The sequence below is a fragment of the Gekko japonicus genome, unplaced genomic scaffold (assembly GCF_001447785.1).
Source record: "Gekko japonicus isolate JY-2015 unplaced genomic scaffold, Gekko_japonicus_V1.1 scaffold1191, whole genome shotgun sequence".
Taxonomy (NCBI): Eukaryota; Metazoa; Chordata; class Lepidosauria; order Squamata; family Gekkonidae; genus Gekko; species Gekko japonicus.
This window is the reverse complement of record NW_015164708.1, coordinates 544,340-567,523: the sequence shown is the minus strand read 5'-3', so window position 1 is coordinate 567,523 and position 23,184 is coordinate 544,340. Positions and strand designations below refer to the sequence as shown.

General features: G+C 43.0%; 1 protein-coding gene across 1 annotated transcript in view; it reads left to right on the top strand.

Annotated features, from left to right (window-relative positions):
- The window catches only part of BOD1L1 (biorientation of chromosomes in cell division 1 like 1), a gene marked incomplete at its 5' end in the record, with an annotated part of 61,087 nt that overhangs the window by 11,980 nt on the left and 25,923 nt on the right, over nucleotides 1-23,184 (top strand). Inside the window, 8 exons of the mRNA XM_015409534.1 lie at nucleotides 3,105-3,295; nucleotides 7,681-8,283; nucleotides 8,978-9,121; nucleotides 13,043-13,212; nucleotides 14,850-14,964; nucleotides 15,116-15,260; nucleotides 15,500-15,575; nucleotides 16,813-22,723. Coding sequence (XP_015265020.1) covers nucleotides 3,105-3,295; nucleotides 7,681-8,283; nucleotides 8,978-9,121; nucleotides 13,043-13,212; nucleotides 14,850-14,964; nucleotides 15,116-15,260; nucleotides 15,500-15,575; nucleotides 16,813-22,723 — 7,355 coding nt within the window. The remainder of the gene's footprint in view (nucleotides 1-3,104; nucleotides 3,296-7,680; nucleotides 8,284-8,977; nucleotides 9,122-13,042; nucleotides 13,213-14,849; nucleotides 14,965-15,115; nucleotides 15,261-15,499; nucleotides 15,576-16,812; nucleotides 22,724-23,184) is intronic.

The window sequence follows — 23,184 nt, the reverse complement described above, 5'->3', positions numbered from 1 at the left end:
AATCTTTTATATCTCGTCCATGTTGTAAATAAGGCGTTTCTCACATAGTGATGCCTGAAAAAGTTATCCATCTTAGTCTTTTCATACCACAGGTATGCATGCCAGCCAAATCTGCAATCATGTCCTTCTAAGGTAAGCAGTGTCTTGTTATAATACATCGATCTTAGTCACTATTGGAATGGTTTGAAACAAAAACATCAATCGTGGTAAAACATTCATTTTAACCACTGAAATTCTCCCCAGCAGTGATAAGTTCATAGTATCCCATTTTAAAATTCCAACAGATTTCTTGATTTATTGAAGCATTTAATTGTTCTTGCAAGATTTGAATTTCTTTAAGTATTTTCTTTCCCCCCGGTCTTTTCTTTAATTCTTTTTCCTTCAGTTGTATTTTTTCCATTATATTGTTCTGCTGTTCCATTTTTTCCTTTTTATCTTTACTGTTCAACGATATTAATAGTCCTCTCATTACTGCTTTGTAGGTATCCCAGACTGTTTGTATCTGTGTTCCTTTATTTATGTTCGTTTGAAAAAAATATTTAGTCTCTTTACTTATCGTATCTATAACTGTTTTCTGGTCCAATAGGTCTTCGTTCAATCTCCATCTAAATTTTCTTTTCCCTTCTTTAGATACCCATAGAATTGGATTATGATCTGAATTTATCTTTGGCATAATTTCCACTTTTTGTGTTTTTAAGGCAATGTCACTAGTCGTCCATATCATCTCAATTCTGGAAAAAGAATCATGTTTGTTAGAATAAAAAGTAAAATCTTTAGCTGTAGGATTCCATTTCCTCCATACATCCTCCAAATTTTCTTGTTTGACCAACTTAAAAAACGCTTTTGGTAACTTTCCTATTCTTTCATCAGGTTTCTTAGATTTCCGGTCCAATTTATTATTAATCGTACCATTAAAGTCTCCTACTAATATAGTCTGGTGATACGTCAATTGGTCCAATTCCTGGATCAAAGCTTAAAAAAAATTCTCTTTTGTTCCATTTGGTGCATAAATATTTACAATCAGCGTTTTCTTTTGATGCATAGTCATTTCCACTGCAATATACCGTCCCTCTCCATCTTTAAAAATTTCTTTAGGTTCAAATTCCTTTTTAATGTATATTACAATCCCTCTGTTCTTTTTTGATGCCAGTGAGCAAAATTCTTCACCTAATTGTTTTGTTACCAAATATTTAAAGTCTTGTTTTTTGATACGAGTTTCTTGCAAACAAATTATATTACATTTTTGTTTTTCAAACCAATGTTTTATAATTTTTCTTTTGTTAGGTGAATTAAGTCCATTTACATTCCATGATATTAATTTGTAATCCATAGTGCTGTAATTTTACTTGTCCCCAAAATCTTTGGAGGTATTGAACATAAATCTAATCATTTGTTCCGTGTTCACTTTGATAGTTGAAACTTACTCCTTGTGGTATTTCCCATCTTTATCTTATATTCAGCTGTCTCAGTTTATCTGTTAACTTCCTGAATTTTTTCCTATCCTGAATAATTGTCCTGGGAAGCTCTTTCATAATTATTATCTTTTTTCCGTCTATTTCAGTGGTTCGTTAAATTGCTTCCTAAATATGTCTTCCTTCATCCTTCTAGTTAGTAACTGCACAATCACATCCCTTGGCAAATTCTTCTTTTGAGCATACGCTGAGTTCACTCTATATATCAGGTCAAAATTGTATTTTATATCATCTGCTTCTTCTTGTAAGTATTCTGCAAATGCATCAATTACCACGGTACGAATATTTTCGTTTAAATTCTCTTCAACACCTCTCAATGTAAGGTGGGTCTGCATTGCTCTATATTCCATCATTGTATCTATTCGTTGGTTTTCTTTTATCACTGTTTCCACTTTTTGTCCATTTCTTGTGTTTTTTGCTCTATTTCGGTAGACTTTTGTGTTAGATTTTGGAATTTTCTAATTTCTCCCATTTCTTTTTTAAGATCAGCAACCTCTGACACTACCAGCTCTTTCACTTTATTCATATTTCTATCCTGGACTTCCTCTAGGTTTTCCATTTGTTTTCCCAATCCTTGAATAGCCTCCATCAGTCTTTTTTCCATTGCCTCCATTGCTGCTTGCCACTCCTGTTTATCTTTAGCTTTAGCCATCTTCGGGCTCGACCACATCGCTGCTCTCTGTCTCTGTCTTAGTTCTGTTGTTAACAGTTGTCGAAAATCCACCAACTTTAAATTCAATTTCAATTACACAGTCCAATTGTCCTTTTTTCAATTAGCAGAATCGCTCTATTTTCTTTTTCCAAATATAAAAACCAAGCTTAAAATTTCAGTTTTAAAAATTAGTCCTCCCAAATATGTCTATTGTAAACAGAAGCTGTGGTTGTGTGTATGTAGCACCAGCTGGTTTTGTATCAGGACAGCAAGTTTTCTTTACCAGCTAATGGAAAATACATATCCGCTCTGAGGGGAAAAAATCCAAATATTAGCTGCTGCCAACCTAGCAGTTCGAAAGCAAGAAATTGCAAGTAGATAAATAGGTACCACTTCGGTGGGAAGGTAACAGCATTCCGTGCACCTTGGTGTTTAGTCATGCTGGCCACATGACCACGGAAACGTCTTCGGACAGCGCTGGCTCTTCGGCTTTGAAACGGAGATGAGTCCTAGAGTCGGACTCGACTGGCTTTCGAGCAAGGGAACCTTTACCTTTACTTTTTATACCAACATAAATACATGGCCGCTGTCATGATTGCTAGCCAAACACTAATCCCAAGTCAATAAAACTGTGAGATCATTATTGTAATTCTTTGAGAGAAAGGAGCTAGATCAGGTAAGCTTACTGCTGTAAATCAGGAAGGACGTAGTTCAAATCTTGCCTGTGTTATTACTTAAAATGGGGAGGAAAAAACTGGCTTCCCTTATGATGCTGTTGTAAGGGTTGCTGAACATTATGTTAAGGACACTGAATACTTCAAATGCACTATATATGTGCTCAGTATTGTCATTGCCATTTTTTCCTGTAGGGGGTTTATTATTTAAACACAATGGATCAGAGCAGTGTGAATTTCCAAGACACCCCCCCCCCAAAAAAAAAAAAAAAAAAACTATTCCTGTCTTTTATCATTTTGTTTCAGATCTGGAATGTTAGAATCTGGGATTGACAGAATCATTTCTCAAGTTGTGGATCCAAAGATCAATCACATATTCAGACCACAGGTGGAAAAAGCTGTCCATGAGTTCTTAGCCACGTTAAATCATAAAGAGGAAACCAATCCCAGCACAGCACAACCTGAGGAGAAACCAGATGTCTCTCTTACCATGCAAGGTATGTCTTTCCATTGCCCTTGGCAAAATGGACACACTGTTGAGTCTTTAATACTGGGCTTCAGGCCGGCTGTGTCTGAAAATTCAACACTAGGTTTTATTTTCCATGCCCTTACAGTGGTTTTTTTTAGAACTGAAACAGGTTTTCGATGTAATGATACATTAATATAGCTCAAAACTGAGCGTGAACAAAAAGGCACAGGAGAACAGACCACCACTTGGAATTCAAAATCTAATCCAAATGCGCTGTGCATATCATTTAAAAGAGCCCATTTGCAAGTGCTACGTCTGAAACAATCCCACCTTGGTTTTACAACATTTGCAACCAAACCTTATTGAAAACGGGATCATGTCTTCGGGTGAAAAGTGCCCTGTGCTTTGACAGTAAGAAGGGAGCCGAGGGAGAGGCAGGGGTAGTAACGGAGGAAAGATAGGTGTCCTTGAGCTTTATTTCAACTGGGAGGACAGAAGGGGGTCAGGTCAAACTGTTGCACATCTTTCGAAGTTCGCATTTCAGGTGACTTTGAACCCTAATAGTTTATCATCATGTATTTTATGGTAAATGCCAGAAACGTGATGAATGTTTACATTTGCTGGTAAATGTAACACAAGTTTGTGTTGTCAGGGTTGTTTTTGAATATTAATACGGGTGCCATGATGAACTTCCCTAACACGTGTCTCATGAACACACTTTGTTGCCTTTGAAACTTAATAGTAATCATCAGAATCTCCAAATATTTTCCTCTGGTTCTCTACAGGTCTTAAGAATGACTGGTGTGTATCAGTATTTACAACTTGCTGACATTTGACTGAACATATATAAAGCTCCTCTATGGTGATTAATTTGACGTTTATGTTTAGGTCTCTCAAGAAAAGGGAGAATAATCTGATCTTCTTCGTGGTCTCTGTGCATCACACCCTTGGGATACACTGCGCCTGCGCTGAACCTTCTCGGTACCGATAGCTAGCAAAAAGGGATTTTCGCGCCTCTCCCAGGTCACGCGCCGACTCCACTGCGCATGACCAAGGAGGGGCACGCAGATCCCGCCAGTTCCTTCTGACCGCCGCCCAACAGCCTTCAAAGAAACAAGATGAAGGGCCGAGAGCAGAGGGGAAGGAGGGCGGGTGGTGTGAATGCACAGATGACCACTCGAAGATCACCAGTTACAGGTAAGCAACCTGTCTATCTTCTTCGTGGTCTCTGTGCATCACACCCTTGGGAGAATAGCAAGCAATAACTCTTACCTGGAGGAGGGGCCGAGGCCCTACACCTGCGCCGTCTGCAAAATAGACCGACCCAACGCCACACGACGAGTAGACCGGACATCCAGGGCATAATGCTTCACGAAGGTGAGCGGAGTAGCCCAAGTCGCAGCGTTGCAGATGTCCTCCAATGGCATACCTCTCATGAAAGCTGTAGAAGCCGCTACCGCCCTGGTAGAGTGGGCGCGAAGCTGACCTGGAAGAGGTTTCTTAGCCAAAGCGTAACACAGTTTGATCACTTCCACGATCCATCTAGACAGAGTCTGGGAAGAGATCTTCTTGCCTTGTGCGGGCATACTGTGAGCCACAAACAAAGCTGGAGACTGGCGAAAAACTGGTTGATGGTGGCAGATTCAAGAGAATGTCTCCTTCAGCACATCACCATCACATTGTCGGTCCTATCCTCCCTTGGAATTCTGGTGAATTTACAGAAATCCATGCTGCAACCTGCAACTCGCGTGCAGTTCATAGGAGCTGTCATAGACTCCCTAGCCACTCGGGCGTACCTTCCTCGCCAACGGGCAGATACCATTCGTCTGGAAATTCAACGTTTGTTCCAGTCCAACGTGACATCAGCGGTCCACATTCAGCGGATCTTGGGTCTCATGGCAGCCACCACTTCCGTGATCGAATATGCACGCCTTCGCATGCGCCCGTTGCAGCTGTGGTTTCTAAAGAAATTTCGCCCTTCCATCCATCCTCCGAGCCTTCAACTGGTAGTGCCTCCGCAGGTCCTCGTCTCCCTGCAGTGGTGGCTCGTGGACACCAATCTGTTGGCGGGTGCACCGTTCCAACCGATCGTTCCCGTAATGTCCATCACCACAGATGCCTCCCTGTGGGGTTGGGGTGCTCATACAGACGACACTTGTGTGGGTGCTCCATGGCAACCCCTTTGGAAGAGTCATCATATCAACTATCTGGAACTGCTGGCCGTAAAATTTGCCCTCAGATCCTTACTCAGACAGGTTGTAGGAAAAGCTGTGTTGATTTTTACGGACAACACAACTGCGATGGCTTATATCAATCGCCAGGGCGGGACCGTGTCCAGGTCCCTTTGCAGGCTAGCTATGGACATATGGGAAGAGTGCCTTCATTGGAACATCACTCTCCAAGCTGCCCATCTGCCAGGAACTTTGAACCAACAAGCGGATTTCCTGAGCAGAGGGGGAGCATCGGACCACGAATGGGAGTTGAACTCAAAGTATCTCCTTCCTCTTTTTCAACATCTGGGACATCCCCACATCGATGTTTTTGCAACTCGATTGAACAAGAAGTGTCCCAGGTTTTGCTCCAGAGCGGGGTTGGACCCTCTGTCAATGGGGGACGGTCTGTTGATGTCGTGGGCTCACGACTTTCTATACCTATTTCCTCCGATTCCGCTGCTCCACAGGGTGCTTGTGAAAATACAACAGGACAAGCCCCATTGTCTCCTGGTAGCCCCCTGGTGGCCTCGGCAGGTGTGGTTTCCGACACTGCTGCGGTTAGCCAAGGGATCCTTCGTACACTTCCCGCAGGAGTTGGATCTCCTCCAAGCTCAGGAAGGCCAGGTCCTTCACTACGATCCTCTGAGTCTCAAGTTGACTCTATGGGAAATACGCTTTCAGTGATGGATGACCGTATCAATGAGGTCCTGTTGAATTGTCGTAAACTGTCTACTAGGACGTCTTACGCAAAGAAGTGGGATTTATTCCTACAGTACTTGAGTTCTTCCAATTTACCTCCTCCGCCAGTGGATTTGAGGTCTATTTTTGCGTTTATTTTGTCCAGAATGGACTTGGGACTCAGTTTTTCTTCAGTTAAGGTGTATTTAGCTGCGGTGTCAGCTTTTCATCCATCTATTGATGGGTTTTCAGTTTTCTCGCATCCTCAGACGAAACAGTTTTGTAAAGGTCTTATTCGCCTGTACCCTCCCCGTCGTTCTCCGACTCCGGCCTGGGATTTGGCTTTAGTTTTGCGGTTTTTGATGGGAAAACCCTTCGAACCACTGGCCACTTGCTCTCTAAAGTTGTTATCGCTCAAGACTGCGTTTCTGGTGGCCATTACTTCTGCTCGTCGAGTCAGTGAGTTGTCCGCTTTAAGGTGTGATCCACCATACTTGATTTTTTCCCCTCATGGGGTGTCGTTGTCTTTGGACATCTCCTTCTTACCGAAAGTCGTTTCGGAGTTTCATCTACGTTCAGATATAGTTTTGCCGTCATTTTTCCCGTCTCCTGCCAATGAAGAGGAACGGAAATTGCACTCTCTGGATGTTAAGAGGGCGTTGCTGTTCTATTTGGGCAGGACCAAGTCTTTTCGTCAGTCTCCTGCCTTGTTTGTTGCTCACAGTATGCCCTCCCTGGGGAAGAAGATCTCTTCCCAGACGCTGTCCAGGTGGATTGTGGAAGTAATCAAGCTATGTTACGCTTTGGCTAAGAGACCTCTTCCAGGTCAACTTCGCGCCCACTCTACAAGGGCGGTGGCGGCTTCCACAGCTTTCCTGAGAGGGATGCCATTGGAGGACATCTGCAACGCTGCGACTTGGGCTACTCCGCTCACCTTCGTGAAGCATTATGCCCTTGATGTCCGGTCTACTCGTCGTGTGGCGTTGGGTCGGTCTATTTTGCAGACGGCGCAGGTGTAGGGCCTCGGCCCCTCCTCCAGGTAAGAGTTATTGCTTGCTATTCTCCCAAGGGTGTGATGCACAGAGACCACGAAGAAGATAGACAGGTTGCTTACCTGTAACTGGTGATCTTCGAGTGGTCATCTGTGCATTCACACCACCCGCCCTCCTTCCCCTCTGCTCTCGGCCCTTCATCTTGTTTCTTTGAAGGCTGTTGGGCGGCGGTCAGAAGGAACTGGCGGGATCTGCGTGCCCCTCCTTGGTCATGCGCAGTGGAGTCGGCGCGTGACCTGGGAGAGGCGCGAAAATCCCTTTTTGCTAGCTATCGGTACCGAGAAGGTTCAGCGCAGGCGCAGTGTATCCCAAGGGTGTGAATGCACAGATGACCACTCGAAGATCACCAGTTACAGGTAAGCAACCTGTCTTTTTTTGCTATAGCACCTGAATGTGTTAGTTTAAGAGCAGATTTTTCAGGTGTCACCTATCCAGCTGTGCTGACATTTTGTTCTTTATCTTCCTCAAAGGTATATCTGTCGCCACTCCTAGTGCTGGTGTGGCTAGTGATGCCATGTCCATTTTGGAAACCATAACTTCTCTCAACCAAGAGGCCAGTGCCGCCAGGGCTTCCACAGAGGTGATGAATTCCAGGGCTACTGACAGAACTTCAAGAAAACTCTCATCTCAGCAGAGTGTCGATGGTGGGATTGAGCGAGATCGAAATGCTGATGATATGCTGGATGGGGAGAAACCATGTAACTCGGCCGAAGAAAGTGCAGAAATGGTAACGAACGGGGAAGAGGTAAATACCTTCTCTTCAAGTGAAGAAAGAAAAACTGTGCCAAAAGAAGCTCCTGGTTTGATCAACCCAAGCAAGGATGTTGTGCAGGAAGGAGACGAGCAGAAAAGCCGGCTGGCAGATAGGAAGCCGGAGAGCTCAGAGAAAGGAGAGAGGAAGAAAGAGAAAAAGGAAAAACTGGACAAGAAGTTGGACCACTTGAAAAAGAATGACGACATTCTGAAAGTGCGAGAAGAAAAGATGGTGAAAGAGAGAGAGACAGAATTGATCAAACATGCAGCTGGGGACAAAAACAGCAGTAAACACAAAGCAAGTGAGAGCACAAAAGACAGTGAGTATGCAGTGCTGGGTGGGTGAGGGATGATGAGATTTTGGGGGGGTGGTTGACTGAAAAAGCTCTGCTCTGAATAAGTAAATATTGGCAGCTGTGTACTTCGAGAAGTGTTGTTTGTTTCCATTCATAATGTGATGGTAAATTTTTAAGAAGTCTGCCTAGCTAATTTATTTGCTGTATTTGGGTTATATGTTTATCATACTGTAACACTGCAAATGACAACATTTTCAAAGTATTAGCAGCAGATTTCTACAGCAGAAACATCCAGAGGTAAAATGGTGAACTCCTTGGGGATGGGGAATGGTGTGATACAGCTTTTTGTCTATTGTGTTTCTGTTTAAGCCATCTGTTTCTCACTCATGTCCTTAACTGTTGGGAAAGCATTAATGGCAGACTGTAACCAGGAAGGAAAATTGGCCAAAAAAAGAAGAAGCCCACACCTGTTAGTACATGGCTTGTGTGGTTTTTTAGGTATTTAGAAATAGTATTGATTATTGAGTGAGTATTGGAGCACCGATATTTTTAATAACTCTATTATGTTGTATTATTGTATTTTTATACTGTTCTTACTGTTTTAATCTGGCATTTATGCCCTTGTTAGCCACCCTGAGCCTTCGGGGAGGGCGGGATACAAATCTAAAGAATGAATAAATAAATAAATAAAATTATTCTGCCTTTCTTTCCAAACTAGTTTTGGAGGATTCTGATACGGAGATACTCAGTGATATCACAGTTAGTTCTGTGCACACCAGTGACCTTTCTTCCTTTGAAGAAGAAAGCGAAGAGGAACTTGTGCTTTCAGACAGCACGGAAGAAGGAGAGATTGTTTCTGATGGTGAGTCAACAGTTCCAAACCAACACTGGAGTTCTTTGCTCATAGAACCAAGGAGAAGGTTGAAATACGCACCATTTGCTAGGTTTGAATCGTTGTGCATTGCCAGGGTCCAGGGCAAATGTACATGTTTAACCACCACTTAGAGATCGTGATCATTTGTGCCCTCCTCTTTTAGATGTGAATGGCATCTGTGCAGGTTCAGCATTCTGTGGGGGTGCCCCCTGGCTGTGTTAAAGGGAGCCCAGGTGTGCTCCTTCTGCCAGTAGGGGAACCTGATAAAATGGGCTCCTCAAGGTATCCCAGATAAGAACGGAACACTAAAGCCAAGTGGATGTGGATGCAGGGGCTCACCTGTAGTACTGTAAGGTACATATGGCTGTGGTCTGATCACAGCTAGTTATGCTGTACACCTGCAGTTGACCTTAATCAGTTATCCCTGTTACTGACAACACCAATAGAACAGTTTAGAATAGCAGAGTATCACTGAAGTATGTAATTTAGAGTCAGCATGGCAATGTCAGCTAAGGCGGCCATGTAATGGAATGTGTGGGTTGCTGTCCATGTCTCTCACTCCCCCTCCCTGCTTCTTTACATCTTGAGCTGTTATCTTAGTAGTGTCCTTGAAGCTGTGTATTGCCTGCTCCTAGCTTCCCGCTGGGAATATAACCCTTGCTTTTTGCCCACTTTCCCAGGTGCTTGCTCACTGGCCTTTCCGTGTCAGGGGGTCTTGTATGAAGGGGGGGTATATCTGGGGTTTCCTTCACTGTCCCTCCATTCCTGACACAGAGGTTCATGGTGTCTTAAGTACTCGCTCTCAATAAACTGAAACTTCTGAAGGAACGTTGTTGAGTGTGATTGACAGAAGTCCCTGACAGGCATAGAGATTAGAGTGCCTGACTAGGGTATTGGAAACCGAGGTTCGAATCCCCACTCTGCCGTTGAAGCTTACTGGGGGGGACCTTGGACCAGTCATACACCCTCAGCCCTAACCTACCTCTCAGGGCTGTTGAGAGGGTGGAATTGAGCAGTGGAGGAGGATGCAAGCCGCTTTGGGTCCCCATTGGGGAGAAAGGCAGGTGTAAATAAAGTAAAATAAATAATGTTTCCCTGTGGTTATAGTCACGCTTAAGCCTGTTCCTTCTGTTCATCCTGAATCAAACACAGTAGCTTTAAGATACTACCCAGGCAGGCCATATGTATGTTTCCCTGAAATTCACCTTGATGGGTGACTGGATATTTTGCTTCATACTAAGCTCAAAGAACATGAGATGAGTTCTTTTTGAGTGGTCAAGAAGGAACTAAGCACAGAGTCCCGCAGCAGAGGCATCGTGGTCCATCATTCAGAGACAAGGTCAGGTTTGTCACAGGGATGGATGTAGAGCAGACTTAAATTTCCTGGGTTGGATCCCGCACATCTTTTCCCGCCAACAGCAAAGCCATCCACTGGTGAAAAGCGCCTTCCTCTGACACAGGAGAGTCTTCTGATGTTGATGTTAATGGGTCGGATCCATGGGATCCAACCACCTGCTTTCTAGGCATTTGAGAGTGTTGCATTAGTTTGGGTATCGTGTTGCTGGGGGCGCAAAATCTGCATTGTCAGCCTGTGTCTAAGCAGTTGGTGTCTCTTGTCTTCATTTATCAATCCGTGCCATGTGTTCAGTTGGGAACATACTTGCATAACCTACATATTCATTAGACTTTATAATCCATGTTAAAAATACACGTCCTGTTTTTATCATACATGCCTATATAGAGATGTGAAGGCCCAGAAAAAAACCGGAAAATTTCGGGGAAAAACCAGTTTTTTTCCTGAAGCCTTTTTTTGTTTTTTTCTGAAAAATTGGAAAAATTGAAAAAAGAAAAGAAAAGGAAAAAAATTAACTATAGAACGTTTTATTTTAACATGATGAATAAAATATTTTCAGACAAGGTGTTCAAATATTTTCCAAATCATTTCTAAAATATATATATATGGTATCTGATCTAATTTCTGTGCACTAGGTTACAAACTGAACTCTCCAATGCAAGAACAAGATGCATTTCTTCCTTTAGGAGATGCTATTGTCAGAAGAAAATAAAAAGGTTTCAGTTTCGTTTTTGCATGTGGGTGGGTATTCTGTTTGTAATTGTTTGGATACACTATATTTTTAATATGCTAGTTGTAATAATTTCATGCCAAGTAAGAATGTCCATAGTCATATTTTATGTTCCTAAAGTAACAGAATGACTTTCAATCTAGAAAAGACAAAAGAAATTATGTCTCTTGTCTTCAGAAATAATGTAGCATTTTTTTCGATTTTTCCAAAAATTTCCATTTGTTCCCGAAAAAAACTGGGGAAAAAACAGGGTTTTTTCCAAGCTTCAAAATTTCTGGAAATTTTACATCTCTATGCCTATATCAGCATGGCGAACTAGTGTATGGTGTCTGTGAGGAGTGCTGGGAATTTTGGTAGCAGTGACAAACTCATGTCAGTTCCTAGTTCAAACATCTGTGGCATGTAGATTGCAAGTACCATGGTTTTTTTTTAAAAAATAGAGGTTTTTCTTAAGCTGAACATTTTGTTGGAGTAAACTGCTGTGTCTTATTTTTAAAAGCTTAGGCTAGGATCCAAACAGCCATGCACGCATGCAGAACGCATTCTTGTTCTTTCAAGTTTTCTGCTTCTTCCTTACCAGTTACAGTCTCCACGCAGCATTAAATATAGGCCCTCAGCCTCGGGGGGTGGGGGGGCAGAATCTACCAGGGCTAGCAGCATGTTGGTGACTTGACTGACCAACGTTTAAATTTTCCATGAGGCCCAGGATGCCGCTACGTAGGTGGAAGGCTGCCTTTTGGACTTTCATTATGATAACCTGGATCCAACCATATGAAGAAAACTTGTGCCCTTAAGAATTTTTTAAGAATGGATGGAGGTTTATGTTCTTTTTCCCCTCATATGGCAGACTGTGTTGTTCCTGAAGATCCACTGACACACAAACGCCCCAAACATGCACAACAGAATTTCAGGAGACAAAGAGCGGGGGGGGGGGGGGGGTCACCAAAATTCTCCTGTCCCTCCCAGCTGTGTGTCTTGTGTTAATGGGCCAGAAGGAAGAAGGGCTTGCTCCTTAGCCTCTCTGCAGTTGGGACACTACTTGCCATCTATCTACTGTAACTATAAACCTCTCCAAGCACAAGTGGACATTTTTAAGAAGTTATTTCCATGGCTTTACAGTGATTTTTTTTGTTTTTGCAGTCATGTAGCCAGTGATTTTAAAACATCATTTTAGTTCTATTAAGATTGATGCTTTAAAAGGCATGGAAGGGCGTACACTGAGGTTTATAAGATTATGCATGGGATAGAGCAGGTAGAGAAAGAAGTACTTTTCTCCCTTTCTCACAATACAAGAACTCGTAGGCACTCAATGGAATTGCTGAGCTGTCAGATTAGAACAGACAAAAGGAAGTACTTCTTCACCCAAAGAGTGATTAACACATGGAATTCACTACCACAGGAGGTGGTGGCGGCTACAAGCATGGACGGCTTCAAGAGGGAATTAGATAAGCATATGGAGCAGAGGTCCCTCAGTGGCTATGAGCCACAAGGTATAGATAGGAACTCTCAGTCTGGGGCAAGTGATGCTCTGTATTCTTGGTGCTGGGTGGGGGCAACAGTGGGAGGGCTTCTGGTGTCCTGACCCCACTGCTGGACCTCCTGAGGGCACCTGATATTTTTGGCCACTGTGTGACATAGAGTGTTGGGCTGGATGGGCCATTGGCCTGATCCAACATTGGCTTCTCTTATGTTCTTATGAGAAGGGAGGGCCAGAAAAGCAGCACTGCTCACATGGAATATTGTGCTTGACCCAATAGATCGCATCCCTCATGCGGATTTAAACTTGACTTTCTTCTAAATTGCCTTCATTCTCTTATTGTTCTAGATGAAGAAGAGGAACACAGCAATATTAAAACAAAACCAGAGGCTGGCGAGTCCAGTGATAAAAAACCAAAATCTGGCCGACATGCTTATGTACACAAGCCTTACCTTTATTCCAAATACTACAGTGATTCTGACGATGAACGAACTGTAGAGCAACGCCGCCAATCTGTTGTAAGTTCGATTGGACATCCTTTATTTATTTACTATTTACACATTTATAGTTCAGCTTTTTGCCCTCATCGGGGCCACTGAGGCGGCTAACATATTAAAACCATACATTAAAAACCTGCATCTTAAAAATCATTAAAACAAATGGAACACCTTGTTAAAACAATTCCTTTCTTTTAATTGGATTAAAGCTCCTTGACTAAGTCTCGAGCAGTCAAAAACCCATCCGTCAAGTAGTATAATCTGGACACAACAGTAAGCCAGTGGAAATATCTCACAACAGTGGAACTAAGGTTAGAGAATCCGTTAGAAAAAAGGAGTAAAATTAGCTTGTGATAAGACAAATGAAAAGTTATCTAGGTACTGTGTTAAAAACCTATTTTTAAGGCTAATATAAAGAGGACACTCCAACAAAATGTGTATCAAAGTACCAATTCCCCCCCCCCCCCGAGAACAATCACAAAAGGGGTCTGAGTAATATATCTTAATTTTCTCTTCATAACAGGAGTAGGCTGTGCATTCGATTGAGTTAATAAGAAATCTCTAAAGTAATTTGGGATAGTTAGATGAAAAGCATAGGGAGACAGCGATTATTTGTGGAGGAATACCAAAAATTACAGAAGAGCAAACCCTGTGGGCTCAAGTAATCCCAGAATAACCCAGAAAGGGTTATTCTTCTTGATATAGGACTTAACAGGTGCGGGTTCCAGGCCCTGAATGATGTCAGGATTTAGTCCAATAAGAGAGAGTTTTTTGACAAGAATCTTGGACCAAGAGGATTTATGAGAATCTGCTTTTAATAAAGACGGGTATCCAGGGTCACTATAGAGCACTTGAAGGTGCCAACTGAAGGCCAGGTGCCAGGCTTTAGCTTCCAAAGACGCTTGACCCAATTCTGCTCGAAGGGAACTCCACCTTCGCGTGTTGGTGTGTTGGAAGCAAAGTAGGGAGAGGTCTAAGGATTCTTTGACTGATTGGATGCAGATGGCTGCCCTGAAAAGCAGAGTAGAGACAGTTTTCATACTGAAAACTTGAATTGCCCCAGATAAAAACTTTAGGGTGCCTTCAGTACAAGGTGCTGCTTTCTTCAGCATGGTTTTTTATGATAGGACCAACTCAAATTATATGGAAAAACTATTCCCAGATACGTAAGTTCCTTCACTTGTTGGATTCTAATATTATCAGTGGATCATTGGTATAAGGGAGGATTCCTTTTCTTCTGAAAGAAAAGTACTTTGCATTTACCATAATTTCTAGTTCTTCAGAATGACAGTAAATGGCAAATTTGTTCAATAGCCACCGGAGTCCAGCGTGAGAAGCAGTTAGAGCAATTAAAACCAAAGCTAAAATACACATACAAAAACATAAAAAACAGCAATTAAAACTTCGGGGAGGAAGTACACTTCCATGTTTTAGGGTGGGTCTCCTTTTAATTTTTTAAAGCCTATGCAGTGAAGTGCTGAGTGCAACAGCATGGTGATCAGGAGCTAAAGAAGCCCTCACCCACTGCTCATTCGGTCCACTTTCCCTTCTGGTGGCAAGCGCTACGGGTGGCCAGTGGGAGGGGGGCTCCTACACAAAGGCCTCAGGCACCCTTTTGTCCAGTGCCTGTAACATTTTCACCTTCCTGTTTTCTTCAGGCTAAAGAAAAAGAAGAGAGACTTCTAAGGAGACGGCTTAACAGAGAAAAACTTGAAGAAAAGCGGAAGCAGAAAGCTGCAGAGAAAACAAAAACCTTGAGAACAGGCAATCAAGGTGCTGGGGAGGTTGCTTAAATTAATGCTCCTTGTACTTTGTTTCAGTTAATATTTTCGCTCTGTCATTTGGTTTTGTTTTTACAAAAGAGTGAAGTCCTGTTTTTCTGGCAAGAGAGTAATGTTCAAATTTTTTACTATGTCGTTTTTAGGCAAAAGCAGTCAAAATGTGGAAGAGGCTTCCAGTAAAGTCCTTGATTCAAAAGCCAGCTGTGCCAGCATTAAAGATGTGCTGAAAGAACAGAGGTTTTTAGAAAAAAAGGTGGCATTAAGCAGGAAAAGAAGGAGGGAGTCAAGGTATTCACTTCTTTTCTTATAGGGGAAATTAAACTACATTGATTCCCCCCACACACACACATATTAAAATATATTTGCTGTTCACAAGGCGTGCGTTGACATCATTTAAAATCACTGGAGACAGATATTGCTTGTCTGATACAAAGTGGCAAATAGGTTTTCCTAAGCCTCCTTAATCCGTTAATTGAAATCAAACAGATGTAAGCAATTAAAATTGCTTCCCCTTTTGCGTGTTTCAGACATAATGACGAAGGTGGGAAGAAGAAATATGAACAGCCAGAGGAAGATCTCAAAGAACCCCAAAAGACAAATGAAGTATGTCTTCTATTATCATCTTGTAAAACTATTGCACTGTAAAATTTGATAATTTGTCCCGTGGTCTTTCAGATTTTGGCAGTATAAGCTTTTGCTGACAATGTTTTCATTTAGTTACAAACCCTGGTTTCAGTCCCATGGTAATCTTCTACCAATGGAGAGGGAGGTTGCTGATTCCCCACCACCACCTTGCGACAGACTTCAGACTCCCCCCTTACGTGGGTTCTTGGGATCCCCTGTCCCCCCGAGGGCAGCATTTTTGGGGAGCATTTCAGAGTGCAGCAGGAAGGGAGAAACAAGGAAGTACCATTCTGCTGATAGGAATGCCTTCCGTTAGCAGAAATTTCCTGTAGAATGCAAGCCTGTCAGATTTTTATGAATTTAGCTGTGCTGGTCCGGATCCTGCTGTGCAATTACAAATACTTAAGCTTTCTTAAGAGGAGAGGGAGATTTTTGCTGATTTTTCTCATAAGAACGTAAGAAGAGCCCTGCTGGATCAGACCAATAGTCCATCTAGTCCAGCATCCTGTCCCACACAGTGGCCAGCCGGTTCCTCCAGACAGCCGACAACAGGGCATAGAGGCCGAGACCTTCCCCTGCTGTTGCCTCCTGGCTCTGGGATTCAGAGGTTTGCTGCCACTGAACATGGAGGTTCTCCTCAGCCACCACAGCTAGTAGCCATTGATAGACCTATTCTCCGTGAATCTACCTAATTCCCTTTTCAAGCTGTTTATTCCTGTGGTCATCACAACATCCTTTGGCAGAGAATTCCACAGTGGAGGATGCCTCCTCTTGTTGCCACCCAAAGGGATTCTCTCCCCTGTTGGAGGGAGGCTGTGGCAGTTTTCACTTCTTGGTCCCACAGAAGGAGCAACCAATACAGCACTGCTTCTTGGCCCTGGGGTTGGGTTAAACTGGGCAGAGTACAAGCCTGGGACTTAGCACTACAGGCAGATTGGGGCAAAGACAGGCAATGAATGAGCGTCCAAAGTTAACTGATAGAAAACAAGCCAATGAACCAACATCCAGAAAACAGGGATGGAAATTTAGATATATGGTGGAGCTGAATTGATTATCTACTTTCACCATTTTGGGGTTGGAAGAGAAGAAGAATATAATCCAGCTAGAAATTGCAGACTTCTTTTATTGATTCTTTAGAATAGTGAATTATGGCTGTGATGCAGTGTAGAGGTATCTAGCCATTTGTTGCATTATCTAATAATATGTTTTCTTGTAGAGTGGTGAAAAGCTGTCTTCAAAGGAAGTGAAAGCGAATCAAGGCAAAACTGAAATGAATAAACTTGTTAGAAGACTTTCAGAGTTGGTTCACTCAACTGAAGAGAGCAGAAATGATTCCAAAGTAGAAAGAGAACACAAAAGGAAAACTTCTGCCTGTCTCCAACTGGATGCAACCCAGCATGATCCAGAAGTCAAGGACCCAAAGGCTCACAGTGACAGGTCAGAGGCCAACCCAGAAGAACTTCAAAAGCAGAAAAACGTACTTAAAAATGAAAAACATATTAAAAAGGAAGATTCGGAACCCCAGAATTTCAAAAGCACACTCAAGAAAGATGCTAGGTCATCAAAAGAGAAAAATGAAAAAGAAAGAACTCTTTCTGAAGATAAACCAATTACAAAGCATAAATATAAAGGAGATGCTGTTCATAGAACAGGTGACGAGGTAGAAAATCTGTCATCTGAGAAAGGTCTCAAAGCTGAGGAGAGCATTCAAAAACATAATCAGTTAACAAAAACTCTCTCGGGTGAAAGGAAGAATAAGCACAGAAGCGAAAGGAAAGCATCAGCAACCAACAAAGAAGTAAAAAATGCTTCTGAGCCTGTTTCTAAAAATGAGGAAAGTTCACGTAAAGAGAATAACAGGAAATACAAGCATATTTCTACAGAAAAATCAAGGGCAGAACATAAGAGCAAAAAGTCATCAAGTGATTCTAGGCCACAGAAGGAGTCTCAGAGTACTACATCAAAGCCACACAGTTCTACAACACCAAAGAGAAGTGAAAGTTATTTAGATGATAAGGATCGACATGATGCAGAATCTGTTAACCTGGACAGTGCTTCAAGACAGGGTGACGGTATTCACAAAGACAGGCGAAAATCAAAAAGTATCTTAGAAGGAAGGCTCTTGATAAAGTCCAAATCCAAGAGTCATAGCAAACAAGGCAAAGGACCGGAAAATGAATTGCAAGAAAGTTGTTCCAAGCAGGAATCTGGGCAGAAATTGGAAAAAGAAAAGAATGCAGAAGAAAGTGATCTAGATAGGCATTTGAAATCCAAAAGTGAAAGTAGAATTTTGGAAGACAGTTCTGTGGAGTTGGAGCCTGAAAGTGGAGCGCACGTCTTGAGTAGTTCACAAAAAGATTCTGGTCACAGGGTTAAGCCACAGTTGACAGAAAAATCATCTACAAAAGAGAAAACTAAAAGTGATAAGGATTTCAGCAGTTCCAGGCTGGAGAGGAAATTGTCGGCGGAAGGTCACAAAACCAAAAGTTTGAAGCACAGTAGTAAGGAAATGAGGAAGAGAGAGGAAGAGAGCAAGCTGGAAGACAAAGGTGTTAAACAAGTGGATAGTCATGCCAGGATGCAAGAGAACAACCAGTTTACAGATAAAAAAGCTAGTAAAAGATTAGCAGGGGAAAACAGAAAAGGAAGTTTGTCTTCCCAAAACATGGATATGGGAGAAGAAATAATATCAGGTGTAGGTGGCTCTTTCCCAGCTTCTCAGAACATAGTCTGGACTAGTAGTCACACACATTCTGAGCAGGACCAAGAGCCAATGGAGATTGAATTGGAACAAATGCTTAATGAACCATCTCATCAGACATCTCAAGCAGAAGAAAAAAACAGTAATAATTCACAGGAGACTAAATTTAAAAATGCAGCCAAAGACCAAACTCCTCATAATTCAGTGGATGAGTATAATAAATCAGGTCATTCCAAAGAAAGAACATCAGAACCTTCCCTTTCAAGTCCCATTAACTCCAAGCAAAAGGATGAAAATCCTCCCGAAAAGGAAGAAGATGGACCGAGAGATATAAATGTTCACGCTTTGAAGAATGTGGAACCTACTGAGTGGAAGGCATCTCATGTGATTGCTTGGTGTAAGACAAGTGACCAGGTCTCACTTACTTCTCACAAGGACAATGAGAAGTTAGAATCCCAAGGGGTGTCTGAGGGCACTCCAGCACTAAACACAATTAAAAATGTAATTGATCCACGCCAAGAAAGCACTTCTCCAACAAAGAGCTCCTCAAGAGAAGAGGGTAACAATCTTGCAGAAATCACAAACCCCTTGATTAGTGTATCTGTGGAGGAATCTTTTACTTTGGGTACACCTTGTATTAAAGATGCCATTTCTGACAGTAAAAGAGAAGATAATGTTAAAATGGAACAACCTGATACCCTTGCACTTGGCAGTAATATGAAAGGAGGTGCAATAAATGACATAACCATTGGAAGCAAAGGTGAAGCTGCTTATTTAAGTGGTGAACAAGCGGCAGAAGATAATACAGACATTCAGGAGAGCATTGTACAAGGAAGTGCAAGAAGTGTATTAACTGGTGTGACACAGAATAACAGTCTGAATGACCTGGGGATGGTTGGAGGATGTGTCCATACAGGGGAATCTGAGTCTGCCATCTTGGAGAAAGTAGAAAGAGACAGTCCAGGTGAAGGTTCTTCCGCAAGAGAAGACCAGCATGCAACTGTATGCAAAGACAAAACAAAAGAAGATCACAGTGCCAGTGTTGTAACAGAATCTTCTTCAGGATCAACACCCAAGGACATTTCAGAAGAAGGAGGCAGTGCCAATGCAAAAAGAGTCACTGAAGATAAAAATGAAACCAGTGTCGTAGGCAGTAGTGTAGGAGGCAACACTTCTGGTATTTGCCACAGCATGGAGACTTCTGATGCAACCATTATAGGAACTAGCACAGAGAGAAGTCCTGGAAGCCTGGCAAGAGCTACGAGTACAGGAGAAAGCCGAGGCGAAGGGAGCTCATCTGTAAATTTGCAAAGGGAAGGTGATGCCATTATTTCTTGCTCTGAAGAGAAAGGGAAGGCTACTTTGATCTGTACAAGCATAGAAGCAGATGAAGGTTTCCATGTGGGCACCTGGGCCCAAAACGAACAAGGGCCCCATTTTGTGAGTGGAAAGGACTACAGTGAATGCACGGTCACTGCTGCCGAAGAAAGCGGCGTTGGTGTTACTGAAGGGCTTGCAGCATGTGAAAGTTCCTTGACCAGTACAAAGGAGGAAGACGGTGATGAATGTGCTGCAAATTACATAGAAGAAAGCGGTAAACAGCTAAGCAACAAAAGCAGCGTAGAACTAGAGCAAAATCTGGATAACATTGAGACAGAAGAGAAAGATGATGCTGTGACCAGTGCAGGCCCTGAAGGAAGGCGTATGGCTTCCACTTCTCATGGTACAAGCCACTTTGACACTGCCACTACTGGCATTAATGAGGTGGAAGGTGACGGGGCTGTCACCAGTGCAGGCACCGCAGATCGGGATGGCTCTCTGCAGGGTGAAAATCCAGATGAATTTCAAACAAATGCAAGCGGGGCAGGGCAAGTCAAAGCAGCTGAAGGTGCTGTGACCTGTACAGGGACAGCAAGAGGAAGCGTGGGCTTTGCCATCTGTTCAGTCACTGGTACCGACTCCCAAGAAGACAGTGCTGTGACTGGAGCCTGTGCCAGATTGGAGGCCAGTAATACCGTGACTGGAACACAGGCTGACAAGAGTGAAGACATTGTGTACGGCGAAAGTGCCGTCACCAGCACAGGCATAACAGCAGAAGATGGCCGTGAAGCTGCAGCTGCTTGTACTGGCTTGGAGGACAGCAATGAAGGTTTTTCAGTTTCTTTAGGTGCTCAAGAAAATTATGAGCGTGCTACAGAGAGTACAGAAGCCACAGCTGAAACAAACACCACTGAGGTTAGCCGAGGTTCCTGTGACGATGAAGGTTTTGTGACCAGCACCGGTGCCAAGGAGGATGACGAAGAGGGTGAAGACTTTGTGACCAGCACAGGAAGAGGCAATGAAGAAATTGATCATGCCTCAGCCTGCATGGGAACCGAAGACGTGGAAAGGACAGCACTTGGTGTTGAAGCTGCAGAAAGTGGAAGTTCCTCCATCTGCCAAGCTACAGGCCGGCTTGGAACGGAGTTGGGGGGGCTGACCGCACATGCAGGGAAAGGTCCTGTTGACAGCATGACCCACTTAGGGGAAGACACCCTAAAGAGTGGCCGTGCCAACTGCAGCATCAAGGGAATTGTTGAAAGTAGCACCACTAGTGTCAGTTTAGGCAAAGAAAATGTTATGGCCTTCATCGCAGAAAAAGAGGAAGAGTCTGCAAGTACAGAGAAATATGAATTTGGTGCAATCTCAGATCAAAGTGCAAGCCAGCCTTCTGCTGTGGAAGAGAAGGATGAGAATGCCACCTCTCACTTAGACAATAGGACATGCGAAGGCCTGATCTTAAGAATGGAAGAGGCCATTCCTTCAGCTTCTGGAGACGATGGAGATGAAGTGGAGACCATTTCTACAAGTGTGGTCAAAGTATGTCTTTCACCTCCTCATTGTTCTTCCAAGCACGTGGAACAAACCTGTGCTGAAAACTATGATAAGACCACAAATTTAAGTGGAGAAGAATTTGAGGCCCCTATGCCTAGCACGGCCATTGACTCCTGTATGAGTCAAGATGAAGCTGTTACACCAAATAAGGTTTCCACAAGTGTGTTGGAAGAATTTGAAGCCCCTATGCCTAGCGCAACTACGGAGGATGGTGAGTCTCAGTTTGCTACTAGAAGAGCAGTAGAAATGACCTCAGCCATTGTGGAAATGTGTGCCATTCCCATGCCCAGTGCATCCAGCAGAGAAGCTAACAAAAGCCAAGCAGCAGACCAGAGCCAGGAGGAAAGAGATGAGTGCACTGTGATTTCCACAAGCATTACCGAAGAGCTAGAGGTTCCTCTTTCACACGCAGATTTGATTCCACCCTTTGCTCATGCAGCCGTGATCTCAACAAGCTCTGCAGAACAACATTTGGATACTTCTGTATCTCCTGCAACCACACAAGAATTGAATCCAGTTTCTGAAACAAGAACAGAAGGAAAATTGGAGTCTTTCACTATTTCTACCAGTACGACCGAAGGGGTGTTGATGCCTGCAGAAATAGAAGAGAAGGGTGATGGTACCATATTCTGTCCAGATGCAGCAGAGGAAGACAAAGCTATTCAGCCCGGTGATACTACAGGCCAAGAGTTTGGACTGGCTGTTCAAAGTACATTAAAAAGTATCCAAGGTGCTGCAGTTTTTGTTGAAGAGGAAACAAATTGTGATACCCCTAGACAAAATGTTGCCAGCATCAAACCTCATGTGCAGTCAGTTGCCTTGAATGTAGCGAATCCAGAGGTCATAGCAACAGTCACCACTAGGATGGTGGAAGAATGTGATAGTGTCTCCAACATTCTTGCCTTAGAGGACACTCCATTTGCTTTTGGAAGCACTGAAGTAGATGACGAAAGGAATGTTGTGTGTGCCGAAGAAGGTGACCATTCCATATCTTCAGCCCCAGAAGAAAGCAAGGACATTTCAGTTGTGGTTTGTGAAGAACATCAGAGTTTCTCTCAGGAGGAACCTGAGATTGCTTTGACGGGAGAATCAGTGGCATCTGAGACCACAGAGGACACCAAAAAACCTGAAACAGCTGCAAATACAGGGACATCCACTAGTGTAGGTGAAAACCTCTGTACAACAGTATGTTTGGAGTCCTCTGCTAGTGGGGTGCCGTCTGCTGAAATCGCCATGCTTGTCCAAGAAGATGTGCTACATAATGAAGTCACTTCAAGCCCTTCTGATATCCAGTTGGAACAAGAAAGAGAAGGTAAAAAATTAGTAATAGACAATATTAACCATACCCCAGTATTAAAAACTGACCTTTCTGGGAAAAGGGACCTCCCCGAGGGGGAATATTTGACAGCATTACTCATTGAATCTGAGAACAGAGCACTTGCTGGAGAAACAGATCTGTGCACACAACGTAATTTGGCCGATGTTGAAGCCAAAGTGGATGATTGCCATGAGCCAGAAGCAGCTTTTCAAGACGGTGCAGGACATCGTTCCGGTGAGGTTTCCTTTTTTTTTAATATAATACAGTATTATGAGGTTTCATGTTTGAATGTTTCTTGGTAGTTTTTGAAGACTTCATCAGCTGTTAACATGAATGACCAGTTTGCTGTCTTGGGTTTCATCAGCTCTGCAAAGGAGTCGTGTAACACAAGGAAGCTAAATAAATATTGGGTTGGACACAAACAGCTTTTCTGCTGATGAAAAAGGAAAGTATCCTCTTTGACCACCAAAAAAGGCTATTCTGTGCATCAAGGAGTATGCATGTAAGAAAAGGGTATGTGACAGGTATTTGTAGTAAGAAAGGGGATTGAGCAAGTTTGAATGATAAAGCTGACTGAATCCAGCCCATTAAGTAATGAAAAAGCTCAGCTAAAACTAAAGTTAAGGTTAGGACTCCTTTGGGTAGTAAGCGTTTTCTGTCCTAAGTAGCCAGTGTGAAGACTGCTGCAGGATGAG